The sequence below is a fragment of the Solea solea genome, chromosome 17 (genome assembly GCF_958295425.1).
Source record: "Solea solea chromosome 17, fSolSol10.1, whole genome shotgun sequence".
Lineage (NCBI taxonomy): Eukaryota > Metazoa > Chordata > Actinopteri > Pleuronectiformes > Soleidae > Solea > Solea solea.
In genome coordinates this window covers 23,351,609-23,371,940 of record NC_081150.1, presented here as the reverse complement: position 1 = coordinate 23,371,940, position 20,332 = coordinate 23,351,609, and the positions used below count along the sequence as shown (strand labels likewise).

The 20,332-nt window shown below is 40.1% G+C and overlaps 1 protein-coding gene and 1 long non-coding RNA gene across 2 annotated transcripts; one reads left to right on the top strand and one right to left on the bottom strand.

The window, feature by feature from the left end:
* Window positions 1–6,639: 6,639 nt before the first annotated feature.
* On the top strand, window positions 6,640–7,783 carry LOC131443525 (uncharacterized). The gene is made up of 3 exons (XR_009233635.1): window positions 6,640–6,744; window positions 6,936–7,028; window positions 7,146–7,783. It is a non-coding gene; the product is annotated as an uncharacterized LOC131443525 (long non-coding RNA).
* A 6,517-nt stretch (window positions 7,784–14,300) lies between these two features.
* LOC131443318 (uncharacterized) lies at window positions 14,301–19,628 on the bottom strand. Its single transcript, XM_058612841.1, has 8 exons — window positions 19,377–19,628; window positions 18,564–18,668; window positions 16,778–16,955; window positions 16,179–16,252; window positions 15,593–15,703; window positions 15,374–15,481; window positions 15,227–15,298; window positions 14,301–14,306 (listed from the first exon to the last, which is right to left on the bottom strand). Exons 1-8 carry the CDS (start codon window positions 19,626–19,628, stop codon window positions 14,301–14,303), a joined length of 906 nt encoding a protein of 301 aa, XP_058468824.1.
* Between the last annotated feature and the right edge of the window lie 704 nt (window positions 19,629–20,332).

Genomic DNA, 20,332 nt, shown 5'->3' with positions numbered 1-20,332 from the left:
TGAGTTGACCTGTGAAGACCTCCACCCTCCATCATCTGACCTCTGTTCTTGTTTGAAGTTCAAAGGTTCATTCATGGACTGGTCACTCTTCATGGACACACAGCTGGGTCCAGGTCCAGGTCTGGCAGAGTCTGGTCTCTGTTGATGGATCCTCCTACAAACACATGATGTGTAAATAAAACACTGAGCTGTGACATGGAGACGAGTCACATGATCCATGAGATCCTCATCTCACCTCTGACCCTCATGTTCCTCACACAGAGTGGTTTTAGAGGGCGGAGCTTCCTCTTCACTGTCCTTGATCTGATTCATAGCAGAGCGCCACCTGCTGGGAGAATAAAACTCGCTCATTACAAGTTCTGCTAACATGGGTGGACCACATTGACCTAATGTGGGCCGGTCAGCAAGAAGACTTTTTTTAACCACAGAATTGGCCGACATGACCCTCATTGGCTGACTGAACAATCGGCACAGCCCATTGGTTTATGCTAATAATGGACTGTCAGTCACTCAGTTACTGGTTCATTTCAAAGAGCCGTTAAAAAGATTTGACTCGTTCGTGAACGTCACAGCTCAACTCACAACTCACTCAAGACGCTGTTTGCATCACACTTTACAGCCCTTCACTGCAGGTGAGTCCACTGGTTTAACAGAAGAGCCCGCCCTCTGGTGGTCAGGTAAGAAGCTGCCCAATAGATAGATACATATGTATGTTAAACATCTGGACTTTGAAGAGATGTCGTTAATTGTGACGATTGAGGATAAACGTTTAATTTAACTTTAGTCTCTTAAATCTTATCAAAATATGACCTCGTCCTCTGGATCCTTTTGTTTCACCTACAATGGCTGTAATCTGTTTTCACCGGAAACATAAAATGATCAGTCACTATCTGATCTTTGAGTCCAGCAGAACTTCTCTTTCACCAAAAGCACAAATGTCCTCTAAACCAGTGATTTCCAAACATTTTAGTCACTGAACAACAGAATCAGTGACGTGAGATTCATGAGCTTCACAGTAAAAACATCACGTCAACAAAAAGCTTTTTTTATTTTCAGTGCATTTCTTTTTCAATCCGTGTTTCTGCTGCACGTCACATGTACTTTTATGTGTTATCGTCTATGTGTTTTTTTATATTATTTATATGTGAAATAAACTAAACAGCTGATGGAGACAGAGTGAATTAGAGGAGGCGGAGTTAAGTCATAAGAACATGATGGATCTGTAACAGGGAAGTGATTGTTTTGCAGTTAGCAGCACTAGCCAAGTTAGCTGAGAGAGGATCCACTTTTCAGACAAAGGTCAAAGTAAAAGAAAACGAGTTCATATCTTAGGAATTATTGAACAGGAAATTCCACTTTTCACTGTAGCTGTCACTTTTACTCCATGATTGATTCTGTAGCTGTGACAAAGGAACACGACTCTCTCTACAAAAACAAACACAGTGAACTTGTAGAAAAGTCTTTTGTTACAACCAGGTGACGTTTGAGCTCCAAACAACATCTGGTCGTTAACAAGAGTTTGTGTTTATAGATGTTACATTTAAATATGTTTGATGTCAAACCATCACTCAGTGAATTAAGACCATACAGAAGTTCAGCTCGTGGGTTCTGAGCATCCACGTGATTCCAGTGTGTAATATCACATGTCAACCAGCAGATGTCAGCATTTATACTGTGTCAGCAGAGCTGCTTCAAAAGGGTTGGGCCTTCTTCACGTTCAGAGGAACCAGGACATGTTCACATCCCATAATAAGACAAGTTTGCAGTATTACACCAGACATTTAAGCCTCTCTAAGTCACTACAGGGTCAATTCATTCTGTGTAAAAACCTCAGTCACTGAACAAGAGTCAGTGACGTGAGATTCATGAGCTTCACAGTAAAAACATCACGTCCACTCAAAGTCACGTGTGATGAGATGAGTTTAGTTTCGTTACCTTGTGAAAGCAGGAAATGATCGTCATGAAGCTGCTGAACGTCTGTGAAGTGATTCTGCTGCTGAACAGGAAACAAACCACAGACCAAAGTTTTCTCAAGTCTCATCTGAAGGAAATGTGATGAATGTGATCAAATAACTGCTCTGATCTCAACTTTACTCTAATCGACTCGACTAGTATCAGCATGTTGTTTTCATAGCGCCTCCTCAAAGTGGGCGGAGTCATCACAGCAAGCCTGCGTGATACTATGGTGATGTGGTTTTCTATGGGAGACTAGTGAAGGATTGTCTCCTTAATGAACCTGTTTAGCCAGTTTCCAGCAACATTTGTAGACCGTCAAGGGTGCACACTTGCTGCTCCTACATAATCCTCCTGTTAACATTTCTCACTCGTTTCCATTACTCCCTTTAAATGAAATTCTTGATCCCCTAATTTCCTTAGATTATTTTTCATCACCTCTGTATTTGTCTCATATGCCCTACACCTCAAAAGTACATGTTCCACAGATTCCTCCTCTTCCTGACACCTCTCACACAGTCCTGTCTGATGTTTCCCTGCCAATTTAAGTGATTTATTCAGTGCACAGTGCCCTAGCCTCAACCTCATTATCACAACCTCCTCTCTCCTGCGTCCCATACCTACCCTATTGACCCTAACACTGTTCTGTATTTGATATAAATGCCTCCCTCTACCCTCTCTATCCCACCTGTCTCGCCACATGTGGTTGTTTTCCCCCAGATGACACTCTTAACCTCAGCCTTACTAACACTCACTTCCATTTCCACTCTTTCTTTCCTTAATGCCCTCTTTGCCAATTTATCTGCCCTCTCATTCCCCCTCACTCCTACATGCGCTGGTACCCACATAAATCCAACCTGACGTCCTCTGTTCATTACTCTAGTAACTGACTGCAATATTTCATACAACATGTCCTGTCGGCTATTAGAATGAAATGAATTCATGCTCCACAGAACTGACGAGGAATCTGAGCTAATCAGTAGCCTGTTGTGTCTGGCCTCTTCCACCCATCTTAGAGCTACCAACACTGCCAGCATCTCCACTGTGTAGACCCCCAACATATTCGATGCTCTCCCACTTAGTCCAATCCCCCTCTCTGGCACAGCCACCCCAAATTCTGTCACTCCTGTTTCAGGTTCCCTAGCCCCATCTGTATATATCAGCACAAAGTCTCCATAATCTCCCATTACATGACGTTCAAACACACCTACCAAATCTATTTGACCCTTTCCTTGTCTTTTCATTTCTAACAGATGCCAGTCTATTTTCGGGCCCTCAAGCATCCATAATGGTGTTGCTGGACTACAGACTATTGTGGGGCTTATTCTCACCGCTAAGACTCCCAGTTCATTTGCCAATTCCTTTCCTACTCTCCCAAAATGTTGCATCCTGACATCCTGTCATCCTGGACAAAACAAAAGATAAGAAGGAGGCAAGGAGGGAATGGACTGCTAATAGAATTGCTGTAATCCTATACAAACCTAATGACAAATAACAAATAAGGTGTTCCTCAATGAAATTTGTCAATCAGAGTGTTCAGGAAGGTCAAGTTGGAATCTTCAAACATATGGAAAAAGAGACAGATGTAAAACAGGAAAGATTATGTACAGTCGATACAGCAGAGACAGAGCAGAAAGTTGACAGCCAATAAGACAGCCTAAACAGCAGTTAGGTTTCTCTACCACGACGTTAAGTTACACTTTGTGTTGGATAGACTTGGATAGATTGTAACATCAGGAGTAAGTCCTGCCAAATATATGTTCCTCTGCAGCCTAAAAGGCGTTAATTGAGTTGACCCGAACATCAAGGGGCTCACCACCATAGACATATATACGTAGACGCCTCATTGAGCAGGTTGGTGCGTTGCTGCGGTACGTCAGCGCATCCGCCATATTGGATGTGGCAGATCTGCCAGTAAACTAATAAAAGGAAATGGACTGAACTTCATAAAGCGCCTTTCTACAAAGTGCTTTAAGTTAATGCCTCTTATTCACCCATTCACACTCACACACACCAAAAACGTGTAACTTTTAAAGTGATGATTATTAATGTTTACTCCTTGTGTTTAGGATATAAGTAAGCACCAAACCAACGTATGTGTTTTTCTAATGCTGATTGTTTACAGCTAGTAATGTGTGTAACACTGTTACTGTGTTGATAAATATTGAAATATTTATATTTCACACTTAATGTTTGTCTGTAATAGCCAGATCCTGAAATGCAGATGTGACATGAGGGTTTTCTGAATAAAGAGCACTAACATTTAACTGATTTTGATTAATCGTTTTTATATTCACATTGATGAACACATATACATATACACACATATACATATATATATATATATATATATATACACCCACACACAAGGAGGGGGTTCACATTAATGAACATATATACACACATACTGTATATCTACACAGGGGCATTGATGCACATCTATACAATTGCAGTCTGTCTGTGTGATTAATTGGTTTTATATTCACATTGATGCACATACACACACACACACACACACACATACACATACACATATATATACTGTATATATATATTAAACCAGGTTCTGACCCATAGGCAATGCTGCCATAATCAAATACTGATGGTATTAAAGCCACATACACTAGCTCCCCAACTCCTACCTGTCAAATATCGCAACACATTGATCACTTTTTTGCATTTCTCTTCTATTCTACCAATATGCCCTGCCCATGTTAACTGTGAGTCAAACACTACACCCACAAATGTAAATGTTCCAACTCTTTGCAGCTCATTCCCGTACATTTTCAGTTTCATTCCTTCCTCTCTTGGTTTCCTGCTAAAATACACTGTCTAGGTTTTTTTCCACTGAGAACTGGCATCCCCAGTCATAGCCCCACTCCACCACCTCATCAATAGCCCCTTGTACTTTGCCCACAACATATGCCACATTCCTTCCTCTTATACCCATCTTGCACAGCTTTAATTATAATCCTTCCTTCCACATCATATCATATGCTTTCTCAATATCAAAAAACACTGACACTACTGCTTCTTTATTTGCCTGTGCCTTTCTTATCTCTGTCTCTAGCCTTATCACTGCATCCATTGTGTTTCTTCCTTTTCTAAAACCACTTTGATCATTTGCCAGCATTTCTGGTTTTTCAAGATCATATGTTAATCTTTCTGTTATCATCCTTTCCATTATTTTGCACAGATTTGATGTTAAGGCTATTGGCCTGTAACTAGTGGGTTGTGTGGGATCCTTACTGGGTGTTCTTATGGGGACCACTACTGCTTCTTTCCAGGCACCTTGTTGTACAATAGCAGCAACTTTAATAATGCTCTCTCCTTTAGTTGTTTTAGCATTATATTGCATATCTTATCTTTCCCTGGGGAGGTTGGTCTTGATTTATTTATTCCTGAGGTTATGTTCTCATTTACACCATATTATTTTTTGACTGTTTTGCTCTCACTGTAAACCCAGATTTTGTTTCTAATTAAACTTCTGAGTGATCATGACTTATTCTTTTATGTTTAGTAAAAACCTGCTATCATTATGAAACAACTTAAGTTGTTTGTACTATTTAGCTGAAATATTAATTGCACTAATCAGGTTTAGCAGAGATAACTTGGTATGTTTACCTTTATAAGAAAGGGGAGGGGTCTAATTCAAAAACCTGCCTGGTCAAGTGACAACACCAGCCTCGTGTAACTTGGACACCTGGCGGGACGAGCAGGCATCGGCAGCAGACGGTACCCTAACTTGGAAGCAACTCGACTCCAAGTGGAACGGTTAGTATGATAAGGAACTGTTAGCCTAGTTATCTTTGTGGGAATTTTTAATACTCGAAAGCTTGTGGATAATTTGTTGGTGTGTGCATCATGTTAATAGTACTTATTGCTAACACTAGCTAATGTTAACAGATAGAAGAGTCAGCTGAATGTTAATGTTCGCTTCGTGTCCTCAGTCTGAGGACGGCTCACATACTGGCGAGTGTGCGCGACTGTATCATTTCTATAACCGTGATTTTACGCAATAGAAAAGCGATTCTGCCGCTGTCTGGGTAAAGAAGTGTAGCAGGCGCTATGGAGGAGGTTACGTTGCGAACACCGCGAGCTGCTTGCAGCGCGTTGATCCGCTTGACCCGTCCTTGGCCGCTCTTTTTCCCTCTCACTCACTCTCACACACACGCTCGTTAACATGTCAGTTTTCTCTGTAACATCGGCGTCGTTTCGCTTCTAATACCTTATTGTATTTAACAGTGACGTTGTTGAGCTGAGTTGTTGAACTAAACATGTTCTCGTTTTCTATTTTTACAGATCCCTGTGGTGTGAGGAAGCTGTGGAAGTGTAAGTATTGTGAGTTTATCTGTGATAAAAGGGGTCACCTTTTAAAACATTATTGTTTCAAACACGATCAAATAAAAGTCAAACTGCTCAAGTAACCTTTCACTGTCAGTCATGTGATTTTTCTGCACCCTGCACAGAAGCATCTTTCTCACTCACTTGCACAGTACACATTTAAAGGTAAATCACAGAGTCCAGTGTAACTTTCACACACATGTGTATTCTACATTTAATGCACACAGAAGTAAGGAGCACAGAACACACAACTGGAAGATGTTCAGGCCAGAAATAGTCTCTAGTAGTGTAACTCATTTAGTGTGTAACTCTTTATTTATCAGGTGTTCATGGAGTTCAGCAGGATCGTGGGCAAGAACCTCAAGCAGGAATCATCTCCTGGAGTTATTTGGATCCAAGAGAGTGAATGTTGGACAGTTGTTGACACAGATTTCACAACAGACCAATGTAGGTCCAAAGACATTTTGTACTTGGCATTGTTTTTCACAGGTTTTGATAAACATCATATCACAATGGTGCTCTATTAGTTGTATATATGAATCCAAACATTGCTTGGTTTGTTTAAGCTTTCTTATAGATCATTATTTGTTTTTCATTTTAGCTATCTAACTTGTGTTACTGTGTTTAATTCCCAAAAGACTACAGAGCCAACTGCGCTCCGGACACAGGTGCTCAGAGGGCTTCCTATCATCCTTGGGGACAACCCCACAAACTTCTTTAAAGCAGGCTTTGTAAGTAAGCTCTTGCTTTCTTATCATTTTGCCATGACACTCTTATATTGATGAAACTTGTTTTTCAAATGAGAACTCTAATGTAATGATTGTGCTCTTCTGTTACTCTTTATTAAGGAATCTGATGATGATGATGATTCTTTTCGTGACCTTGACATTGGGACACTTGTCATTGAGCGTGAAGGTGCTGTGCACACATCTTCCCAGCATCTCAGTCCAGCCTCGTTGCAAATCATCATTGAGGGAGAAGTTGTGATGGACAACATTCAAAATCTGCCGACAGCAATGTGCATTCTGTTTGGACTCACGTATGCACTCCATCTTAACTACCCCAAGACTATGAAGCTCACATTTCAGTTCATCCAACAGGTATTGCTCTCATTAGACCTAAAGCCAAAGCTACAGTGTTTGAAAAATCAGCTTGAAATGTAAAGAGATGTCAATTCTTCTGTAAGAAGCTGTTGACTAATTTTTTTTGCCGCACCAGTAAAACAATTTCTGACGTGTGGGGAAAACCTTTATATTTTCTGTAAAGCAAGCAGATGAACAGACACACGTACAACGCAGACACACACGTACAACACACACAAACAACACTGACACACACTTAAATGCTGTAGGAAGCGTGCTGAAGGATGGGAAAATTGGACAACTGAAGACAAAAGACATTATTGTTTCAGTTCTTCATCAGTCTATGTTGATGGAATTAGATATTGTTCTGATATGATGGCCTGTTGGTTCATGCTCAGGGGGGTATTCCATCAAGCAGGCTAAAGGCAAAGCCAAGCTTAAATGGCCAAGTCTGGCTAATATGACTGAGAGTTCGGTTCCATCAAAGAGGCTGAGATTAGCCCCAACTCAGTAACCATGGAAACTATGACTCTGGCTAAGCCTCAACCATGGCTCAACCAGGTTTCCGTTCCATCAATCTGAGCCTCAACCCTGTTCCACCAAGGGTTGAGGCTATGTAACCATGGTAACTTATGCTGCCGGGCAAACCTGGTCTGTAGCAGGCTAAAAGTGAAGCTTAGCACCATCTATGATCAAAGAATGTCCAATAGACAGAAACAGAGACACACAACTGTCATGGAATGATAAAATAATATGTAAAACATAAAATATATAATGAAATGTATTAGAGAAATGATTTATACTAATAATTATATATTATCTATCAGTACATTAAAGAACACTATCACCAAAATAAAATATAATAAAAAATAAGACACAAATACATACAAAATTAAACTAATTAGCAAAAAATATAATAAAAGGAAATTGAGGCATTGAAAATAAAAGATTGAATATGAACACCAAACCACAATTAGATGATTGATTTGCTGTCACCTGCATTCACTTACTGTAATAGGGGTCCTCGTCTCCATTGAATTGCTTGATTTGCTAAAATGATTCTAGATAAGTAATAACTTTTTTACAATCAATAGATCTGTCATATGATTATTTCCTATAGAATGATAACCAACATTGCATTTCTTCATGTAATGATCTACCATCAATTGTATGATAAATGTGATGAGTCATGTAAAATACTTTGATTAAATGTAGCCTATTATTATCAAAAATGTAGGCAAGGCAACTTTATTTAGCACATTTTAGCACAAGGTGATTCAAAGTGGTTTACATAAAATAAAATGAAAATACAACAATTCAACATATAGCATCTGGGACAAAATACAGAAGTAGCACAAATACAGCATGTAAAAATGACAGGCTTAAATGAAAATGATATCAATTCTATACAATTGGCCATGCAGGAAATAAATGAAAGCTATCCCATCGATTTGCATAACATTCAGTTGATAAATGTGATGAATATCACTTTCTAACATTACTACTTGGGCTGCTAAATGATCAAAATGGAGAATTTCACATAAATTGCAGTGAAACAATAATGCTTTTTTAATTATGTTCATATGAATGTTACTTATTAGGGCTGTCTTTTTGTTCTTTGGGGATTTTCCTTTTAATGTTATGGATTTGGTTGCATTAATAGGTCCACATAATTGATTAGTTTAAAACAAAAACCATCAAGAAATCAATTGGTAGATTATTGTCTACATATATTTTGTCCCTTTGATGGAGGATTTATATAACATGATGATGCTGAAATACTTCATTTTCTTTGTCACTTATTATTTCTTTGCAATATTCTCGTTTCCCTTGCTTTTCGGCATTTTTGACAGTTTTCGCGCTCGACTAGAATGGGCTTTTTATTTTCCCTGTGGGCGTGCACAAGTTGAGGCTTAACAGGTGAAGCTTGACTAAGTGTGAGGTGGAGCCAGCTGATTTCACTTGATGGAACGATTTGGAGCTAGATTGGGAAGTGGAGCTTAGTCAAGCTTCAAGCTTACACCTAAGTCTGGCAATTTTTAACTACGTTGATGGAATACCCCTCTTAGGTTTTCGTTGTTTGTTTTTAAACATCCTCTGAGATGATGAAGCTAGTTTTCTACCTATATGTGTATGTGTGTTGTATTGACTGCATTAACTCTGTAAACACACACACACACGAAAGATTGTTATTGTGTTATGTGTTATGTGTGTGTGTGTGTGTTATCTGTCACGCCCTGCAGACGAGGAAACGTGTTGTTTGTTTTTATTTAAGTGCAGACAGAGGCTTGTTTACCCGTCGCCCGCTCTCACACGGTTAAAGAGACGCAGGCGTCTGCGTGTGTCTGTGAATAAACTGCAACGTCTTCTTCCATCCTTTTGTTTTTGATACTTTGGTTCATTAAAACAAAAACACGACAAACGTCTGGTTTGAGAAAAACGCTGGATGCGTTGGATGCTCATGGTGTTTATTCTGTAGAAGTTACTACAAAATAATCATAATGTTAATAGTAATAATTATAATAATTATAATAATAATAGTATCCAGAATCCAGAATTTGTGAAGCTTTTTAGCAATGATGTGAATGACTGTGTATGACGAATTATATGCCTTAAATATTTTTAATAACCACATTTAATTTTTATTATTATTGTTATTATTATGATAACAATAACACAATGTCAAGACTAATTACAGCTGTTTGTAATTATATACATATATGACACAATTCATCATTTGGGAATGCTTTTATTTTATTTAGTCTCCAAAGGCAGAACAAAAACATATGCACCAATTAAAAAAAATATATAAATCAATAGAAAAATTAGGGATTTAATGTTATAAATTAATGAATCTAATTATTCCACACACAGTCTTTTGAATATATACAGTGGGTACGGAAAGTATTCAGACCCGTTTAAATTGTTCACTCTTTGTTTCATTGCAGCCATTTGCTAAAATCAAAAATGTTCATTTTATTTCTCATTAATGTACAATCAGCACCCCATCTTGACAGAAAGAAAACAGAAATGTAGAAATGTTTGCAAATTTATTAAAAAAGAAAAACTGAAATATCACATGGTCATAAGTATTCAGACCCTTTGCTCAGTATTGAGTAGAAGCTCCTTTTGAGCTAGTACAGCCATGAGTCTTCTTGGGAATGAAGCAACAAGTTTTTCACACCTGGATTTGGGGATCCTCTGCCATTCTTCCTTGCAGATCCTCTCCAGTTCTGTCAGGTTGGATGGTGAACGTTGGTGGACAGACATTTTCAGGTCTCTCCAGAGATGCTCAATGGGTTTAGGTCAGGGCTCTGGCTGGGCCAGTCAAGAATGGTCACAGAGTTGTTCCGAAGCCACTCCTTCGTTATTTTAGCTGTGTGCTGAGGGTCATTGTCTTGTTGGAAGGTGAACCTTCAGCCCAGTCTGAGGTCCTGAGCACTCTGGAAGAGGTTTTCTTCCAGGATATCTCTGTACTTGGCCGCATTCATCTTTCCTTCAATTGTAACCAATTGTGAAAAATTTAAAGGGGTCTGAATACTTTCCGTACCCACTGTATATACATATACACACACACACACACTCTCACACTCACGCACTCACACACACACACACACACATTCTTGTACTTGCTGCGAACTGAGGACAGGGTTAAAGTGAGGACCAGTATTTCCACTTTATACATCAAGACAAAAATATCATTTCTGGACAGTAGGTGTCACCCCAAACCTATACATCCCTTGAGATTCAGTAAAAAATAAAGATTCAGAATAAAGATTTCCAAAGGCAATGTGAGGACCAGATTGTAAACATAGTCTCAAAATGTTTCAGAGGGCAATATTAACCAGTAATATATTTAATCTGGGATTATTGAGGGCAGATTTGAAATAATAGCAAAATAGCTGCTAAATATTCTGACACTTCCTTATTTAGGGATAAATTAAGAGCCATATTATGCAATTATGCAATGTTACATTTTCAAACAATAGACCACCATTTTTTGTTATGAATTAAATTGGACGCGGAGTCTTTGATGTTTGATTGTTAAATCTCAAACTGCAGTGTCATGGTATGCTGGTCAAAGAAGAACATTTAAACCAGACTCATTTGGAACAAGAAGCCCCACATGCAACTTTATTGCAAAATGTTATAATATTCATAAAAAAGAAAGACAAGTTGAGTTTACCCACCAACATACACGGAGAACATGTAAACTCTACATAGAAAATGTGAACAGCAATCGTAATGCTGCGAGGCAAGTTTTAGCCACAGAACAACAAAAAATGTAAAAAAAATGATTTGATGTGTTGCCATTTCCTGTTGTCCAGAACAGGAGACTCTTTACCGATGCATCTCAGAGAGTCTTTCTTTCCTGGTACTTTCCTGGCAGTTATATACTTTGCCATCCTTCTAAGGATTGCAGTCCTTTCCTCATCAGTCCAGGGTCTTGTGGACACTTTTGTAACTAGAAATGAGAGATAGATCAGAATATAGGAAAATCAGTTGATAAGTTGAGTGTTTTCAGAAATTTTTTGGATATAATGATAAAGAATTTAAGGCTGGGATATAAAAGCTCTATAATCTGGCACCTCAGGTAAATTCTGTAATCATTAATTCTACATGTATTTTTTTAAAAAAGGTTGGAGGAATATATCTTATTGACTTCCTTGGAAGCTCAGCGGAGCAGTGAATCTGTCATTGGTTGCTGCCGTTTTACACATTTTTAGCAGCATTATTATTGTTAAGATGATTGTGTCCAATAGTCATTTATTGTTATTTCAGACTGACAGCTGGAATGTGAAGCTTTTCTGACACAGAATATTCCTGATGAGACACATTTTACTGCTAAAGTCTATTCCTGTCCTTTTACCTCAGACAGAAAAAAGCACATTACACCAGGTGTTTCTGTCATATATAAAACCAGGACTTACCCACATCATCATCATCATCATTCTCCTGATCATTGCGTTGTTTGCACGCAGGTCTCCTCCTGCGCCGCTTAGGAGAATTTGGAGTTGGACAGGGCAGATCTTCATCTATTAAAGGTGACATAGAATGCTTGTATCACACATATATGTTAGTTATGGAGGTCTACTTACATATATTAACTTGTTTTCATGGTTAAAAACCTCCTAATCGCTGCAAACGAGCCGATCAAAATATCTCCTCACTGACGCTCTCGTCAGCCGCGCTGTTTCAGACCAAAACCACACCCCCAGAACGTGGACTGTGTTGTGATTGGCCAGCCAACAAGAGCTTTCCCACTGTCCTGTGATTGGCCAGGTACCTGGAAGTGACGTAATAGATACACAGCTCCCCCTCTGGCACGGTGGATGCTCTGTATCTCAGCAGCTACAACGAGAGTAGTTCTTCTTCTTCTGCGGTTGAATGTACGCAACCGGATGTGCCCGGACAACTGCCCGCACCAGGAGGCGCTACGGTCGTGAGAGGAGTGGTGAGGATTTCTGATGACGACATCAAACTACGGAAGTGCCGATCCGCTTCGCAGAGCCCAGGAAAACAATACAACACTATTTTCTCAGCAGTGGCTGAACTGTTTGTTCTGAAACTTTAGGGTTTCATAAACGAGGTAATGACGCAGACACACACACAAAAGCAGCGTTAATTGGAGCTTCCGGTCTATGTGGCCTTTAAACAAGATATTCACATTAAGTCCAGTCCCACAATAAATAATGAATACAGCTTCATGTATGTACAATATATTTATTTACGGAATCAGACTTTTAATTAAATTAATTAAAATTTCAATGTCAATGTCAGAATTTGAGAATGAAGAATGTTCATTCATTTTTAATCATTAACGGTTTGGTCAGAGTTTATGAATAAATAACTGTGTCTGAAATGAGCTTCCTGTTTCAAAGACCAGTAACTGTCTGAAAGAAATCTACAAGTCCAGTTTGTACTGATGTCATGACTTTTAGATAACTAGTGTCTCCTTTAACATTAAACATACCATCATCGTCACCATGATTCACTTTCAGAGAGTTTCTCATATTTGGAAAAATATTGCCCACTTTCTCAACTGTGTGGCCCCGCCTCCAACTTATGGTTTAATGTAATGAATTTTTATGTATACATATATATGTATATATGTATATACACACACATATATGTATATATATATATATATATATATATATATATATATATACACACACATATATATATACACATATATGTATGTGTATATATATATATATATATATATATCTGAATATAATACTTTGCTTATTTATTTATACTAAACCAGAAACAGACTTCAGAGCCAAGCAGAAACATTACTGCACTGAGTCACAGAGCAGACATGAGAGAGCACAGGTGATGTTCTGACAACACAGCACTGAGTTTTAGGTCCAGACCTAAAGCGTCTTCAGTCATGTAATAAATTAAAAAATAAGTTGAGTCTTTGATATTTGATTATTAAATTTTCATGAAAAGGTAAATCTGAAAAGGTGTCATGACATGCTGGTCAAAGAAGGACATTCAGCCTGACTTATATTTGGAACAGAAAAGCCCCACATGCAATTTTATTGCAAAATATCAAATAAAACAAATCAGTATAAAATAAAATGCCATCACACACTTGGCCTTCTGATTTAGTTTTTCTGTCAGATTCAGTTATTTTACAAAAAAGATAGTTGTGCAGCAGCTTTATGTCCATTTAAAAAGAAAATAAAATAAAAAGGGATTGGACCTCGAGAGTGAGTAAACTGACACCACCGTCAGACTGGACTCCATAAACTGCAGGTCAGTTTTAAAACTGTTTTAAAACATTTGTATACACTGTACTTTTATTTTTTAGTCGTCACTTCTGACTAGCAACAGTTGCAGTTGCAAATATGAAAAGAAAAAAACTGAATTTAATTCAAAATTGTGGGTGACAACAATAGAAACAGACTGTCACTTCTGATGAGCAACAGCAAAAAACAAAGACACTGTCTGTGAACATGTAAAACTAGCACAGAAAGGAACAGAAACAGCAATTGCCATGCCTTTAAAAGGCAAGCTTTTTCTTTACTTTGGCAATTTCATTATGGACGTAGTATTTTACGTCTTTCCATGTTCTCTTGTTGAGGACCGGAGACTCTTTACAGATGCACATCTGAAAGTCATTCCTCCCTGGTACCTTCCTTTGAGCAACAAACTTTCCCATCCTTCGAAGCACCACAGTCCTCTCCTCAGCAGTCCAGGGTCTCTTTCTGGACACTTGTGGAGCATCTAGAAATCAAAAATAGATCAGAATATAGAATGGATAACTAATATTTTATAGAACACAACTCACAAAATAAATAAATAAATAAATAAACTATTTCAATTGAGTTGAGTGTTTTCTTACAAATGTTGGATATAATGATAAAGAGTTTAAGAACAGATTATAAAGATTCTATGATCTGGCAAGTCCTTTAAAGAAAAACTGCAACTTAATTGAGTTTGAGTTTGTGAGTAAGAAAGTAACCCTATTTTCTTTGAAATAATTTGGGGGAATATTATCTAATTGACTTCAAGAGAAGTTCAGTGTCTCTGGGAGTTTCTTTCTGTCTCAGTCCCATGCACAGTTTGCAAGTGAAGTACAGAAATGAATATCAGCCTGTTGCGTGTTATTTGCTCATCGATATAGCCCATTTTCCTTTAAAAACACTTTGATAGCGTACTCTGGTTTTGTCAGGGGGGACAGAGCAGAGGGCAGATTTAATGTATAAATAACTGGCTCTGTTTCAAAGACCAATTTATACTGATTTAATGACTTTTGGATAACTAGTGTCTCCTTCAGTGTCTTCTGAGAACGTCCAGATATTCTTTAGCTTGTTAAAAAAAATGAGACATACCATCATCATCATCATGTTTCTGACGTTGCTTGACAGCTGATATTGTTGATGCGATGTGTTGCTCTTCTCCGTCTGAGAAACATATTAGTTAATTGAAAGAGTTGAAGGTTCATGTTCAGAACACTTAGGTATATTATCTGGACTCACCTTCATCTTCATCACATTCTTCAACATCAGCACCACACCCATCATCATCATCATCATCGTCATCTGCAGGCTTCTTGACCCTCTTGGGTTTTGTCGTGTCATTTCCATCTAACAAAAGATACATCAAGGCTGTTAAACATAGGTTTACAAGTCTCACATCCTACTTAGACAATCATTATGCTTTCTTTAAGAAAATAAAACATTTGCATTTTTTCTTACTTTTGTCCACAATGTCAGGATCATCACCGCCATCACGTCTGTAATTAGTTTTGATTCTTTTGCGGCTGTGAGCAGGTGGGTTTGTGGTGGATGTGCATGGCAGATCTTCATCTGAGGGGACAACATATGTTACTACAAACATATCTTCATGTATGTTAAACATGCTTTAAAATGTTTTGTGTTTAACTGGCTAGATATGTGGATTTTATTTTCATTCTAGATTCAAGCTTGGTGTAAAGAGCACTTTTACAGTTCGAGCATAAGGTACTTACCCTATTGAAATGCAATAGGGTAAGTGATGATGCCTTCCTTCTTGATGCTCCAGCCCCAGTATTAAGTAAATAATTGCACGTATGTGTTGGTCATTCTGTTACACTAGGTTATAGTTAAGTGTGTACAGTGTGAAGTGAGATAAACTTAGCTGGAAAAGCCTTCTTACACAAAATCTATTCTTCTCTTTATTCTTGTGTCCTGATGATACACATTTTTACTGCTAAAACCTAAAAACCTGTCCTATCCTTTTACATCAGAAACACCTGGTGTAATGTGATTCTGTCTAATGGTCACAATATCAGGACTTACCCACATCAACATCATCATCATCATCCCCACCACTCTCCTGATCACCATGTCTTTTAGGAGCATTTGTAGAGGTTCCATCTATTGAACAGATATCCACATTAAGTCCAGTCCACTCCCCATTTACAATGACTATACTTTCTTGCCCACTTACCACTTAACAGGTATATATATTTATATGTGTATATATATATATATATATATATATATATATATATATATAAGGAATCAGATTTGTATCAATAAAATCAAGTAAAACTTATGTCATACAGACGTCGGAATTTAAGAAAGAATTAAACTTGCTGAAGCAAAAAAATATAAGTAGCACTCAAAATTTGTGAATTATGTTTTGCATTTCTAATTTTTTTTGCTTCAGTAAGTTTTATTTATTCTCAAATTTAGAATTTTGTTTGACATTGAAGGTTTTGCTTGAGTTTACTGTCAAATCTGATTCCATATATATAAATATGCAAGAGAATTATATAAATAAATAATATTTTTAAAAATATAAACATTTTGTGTAAATTACCAACTTATGTATACACATATTTTTATACATTGAAGTTAAGTTGAAGATTAATTGTTCATGTCATGTCATTAACATACCAAAAACCACAGAGTCCAGAGTCATCAGACTTTTTCCTGTGAGTGCCTGTCCTCCCTGCTCCATCGCAAAAAGGAGCTTTCTGATTTTGGCCACCTGAAAAGTTTTGTCTGTCTGACGATAGTAATCGCAGTGGACTCTTATGTCATGTCCCATAAAACGGGCAACTTGCTCCAGTTCCTGATTGTCAAGGTGGAGTAGTTGACATAACGTAGCCACATGCTCTCTCAACTGTGTTGACCGCAGGAGCTCTGGATTGCTTGCCTTACACTCTTGTGCATATTTCCGGAGGCAGTCACACCCTCGAATATTTGTCATCGTACCAATCCTAGCAAATAGGAACGGGTTTTCATGAAGTATGCCAACTTTACTCCGCATTTTAATCATAAAATCAATGGATGACTTAGTGCAGTCAAGTAGGAGAATTGGCACTTTTCTTCCTCTTTTTCGGCTAAGTTGTTTCTCCACTGGTGAGAGGGTTTCAAAAATTTCCTTATTTACAGCACCAGAGTCCGCATTCAGATATGTCTCTAACGTTAATCTCGACGCTTCTCCTTTACGTTTCTTGTTAAAAACAATGATCTGTGTAAGAAGACACTCGCTTAAGGTTTTGTAGGCTGTGGTGGTCACATGTCTTCCCAATTCTGCCTTTGCTTCATTCTCGAGTTTCCTCAAATGGTTCTGAAGACAAACAATGTCCTCTGTCAAAGGTATGCAGTCTTCCTTGTTCCACCTTCGTTGTTCCATGGTACTATGAGCATTAGGCAACACATAACTTGACCAAGAGGTATCAAGTAGCTCTTTAAATTTTTTGGCTTTCTTCTCAGTTAAAACATCTCCACTCATCAAACAATGGCCAATCCATGTCTCGGTTGCTCCCTTTAAAAAAAATCCTATTTTAACTGCTGTTGATGGCTTTCCATATTCACTCTTCTCTGTGTTGTAATTTGACACCCTCCTTGCTGCTTTGATAGCCAGATGAAATTTTGTGGGATCACATAGGTCTTTGAGACCGGAGACACATTTGTCAATCTCCTTTGCAGCCAACACAAATTGTCCCAGTTCTCTCATTTTCTGCACTATGTATCGATGTTGCGATTGTTCGCAGCCTTTTTTTGCAAACAGTGCATTTCCATATGTACAAATCATTTTGTCGGTCCTGATATGTGAAGTGACATGATCTTGCATCATACTATGAATAATGTTTTGAATTTCCTGTGGTGAGTCCTTGATTGGAATGAGTTGTGAGGAAGCTTTTTGTACCCGTCTTTTACCCTGCACTGTCTCCTCTTTCCTATTTCTACAAGTCTTTCGGTGTCTCCAGAGTTCAGTGCGCTTTAACATAGCAAAACAATTTTGGCATGGAAGGAAGTCCTTTGGAGATGCACCTTTATGTGGCTGCTTCCATGTTACAATCTCCCCCTGGCCATCTTGTAAAACTTTCACATTATGCTGCCAGTTTCCCTTTTTCCGAAGGGATTTTAGAAGTATGCTTGGACCTTGCTGGGACCGTGCTGGGAAACTGAAGGCATGGGCAACATCAGTTTCTTCACTGTGTTTTCTTTCTAAATGTCTTGCTATCTTCATATTAGCCTTTTCACAATACACACAGTAATGTGCCTTGTCCCAGGCTCTTCTTGTTACACTCCCGAATGAGAGCGGTTTGACTATGTAGAGGACCCGAAAATGTAGAGGAGACAGATCATAACAGGGTTTTTATTGCCGATGCAGCTGTGCCGGGAAATAGCGAGAGCCCAGGGTGAGAGACAGTGAGTGGGGGGGGGATACTGGCAGGAGCAGACTCACGATGGAGAATCGAGACAGGGAAAGGTTCCAACGGCCGAGATGTCGTGGGGAATCCGGAGCTCTCGGGGAAGCAGGAGGTGTGGCGACCTGAAGCAGAACAACAACGATTGTGAGAATTCCGGGAGTCAGAGTTTCAAAGATTAAAGCAGAAGTCATGGACGTTACCACTAGAAGAGCAAAAACAATCCGACGCTGGTGACTGAGACGGCAAAGGCTTAAGAAGGCTCCTGATTGCTCATCAGGAGCAGGTGAGGATGAGCTGCCGCAGGTGTTGCTGATCACCAGCGTCATCAGTGTTAGTAGGTCAGCCACGCCTCCTGCAGAGAGGGGAGAGAGGGAGAGAGGGAGAGAGGGAGCAGCATGGAGGAAAATAACAAATAAGGATAAAAGTGGTGGAGGAGAGTGGGATCGTGACAGTACCTCCCCCTCAATGGGCGCCTCCTGGCGCCAAGCCAGGTCTCCCAGGGTGGACCCGGTGGAAGTCCCGCAGCAGGGTCTTGTCCAGGATGAAGCTGCGAGGAATCCAAGACTTTTCCTCTGGACCGTATCCCTCCCAATCGACCAATTATTGGTGGCCTCTACCTCGGCGGCGGATGTCAAGGATGCGACTGACCGTTTAGGTGTGGCCCCCGTCGACGACCCGGGGAGGAGGGGGGGGATTGGTCGGGGGAACCAGGTCGGACTCAGTGACAGGTTTGATCAGTGACACGTGGAAGGTGGGGTGAATGTTGAGAGCCCGGGGGAGCTTGAGACGGACGGCAGTGGGGTTTATGATTCGTTCGATGGGTAATGGACCAACGAAGCGGGGAGCCAGTTTCCGGGATACGACCTGAAGGGGAAGATCTTTGGAGGAGAGCCACACTTTTTGGCCTGGCTGATAGGGGGGGGCGGGGGTCCGGTGCCGGTTGGCCTGTCTCTGGGACTGTTGGGAGGAGCGTTGAAGGGCAGCCCGGACTTGTCTCCACACTGAGTGGCAGCGGCGATTTCCTCTTCTTGAAAGTTAAACAGGGGGGGTTGATATCCCAGGGAGGCCATGAATGGTGACATGCCGGTGGATGCGGACGTGAAGGAGTTGTGTGCATATTCGACCCAGAGCAAAAACGTGCTCCACGCAGCAGGGTGTCGTGCCGTTACGCAACGCAGTGCGCTCTCCAGACTCTGGTTGGCCCTTTCTGTTTGGCCATTTGACTGAGGGTGGTAGCCGGAGGACAAGCTTACGGATGCGCCCAGGGTGGTACAGAGGCTTTCCAGACTTGTGATGTGAATTGGGGGCCACGGTCGGAGACAATGTCCTGGGGGAAGCCGTGAAGGCGAAAAAAATGGGCCACAAGGAGGTCCCCCGTCTCGGTGGCAGAGGGAAGTTTGGTGAGGGGGATGAAGTGAACCGCTTTGGAGAACCGGTCTATGAAGGTCAGGACTGTGGTGTTGTTCTGGGAGGGGGGGAGACCGGTGATGAAATCCACAGCTATGTGGGACCAGGGACGTCGTGGGATGGTCAGGGGGTTCAACAAGCCTGCGGGGGGGCGGTTGGAGGACTTGCCCCGGGCACATATGGGGCAGGCAGACACGAATGATGTGACATCCTGAGACATGGTGGGCCACCAGAAGCGCTGTCTGAGGAACTGGAGGGTGCGTGCGGTTCCGGGATGGCAGGCGAGCTTGGAGGAGTGTCCCCACTGTAGAACCTCAGAGCGGACGGGGCTGGGCACAAAAAGTCGATTGGGGGGACCGCCTCCAGGGTCAGGCTCTGC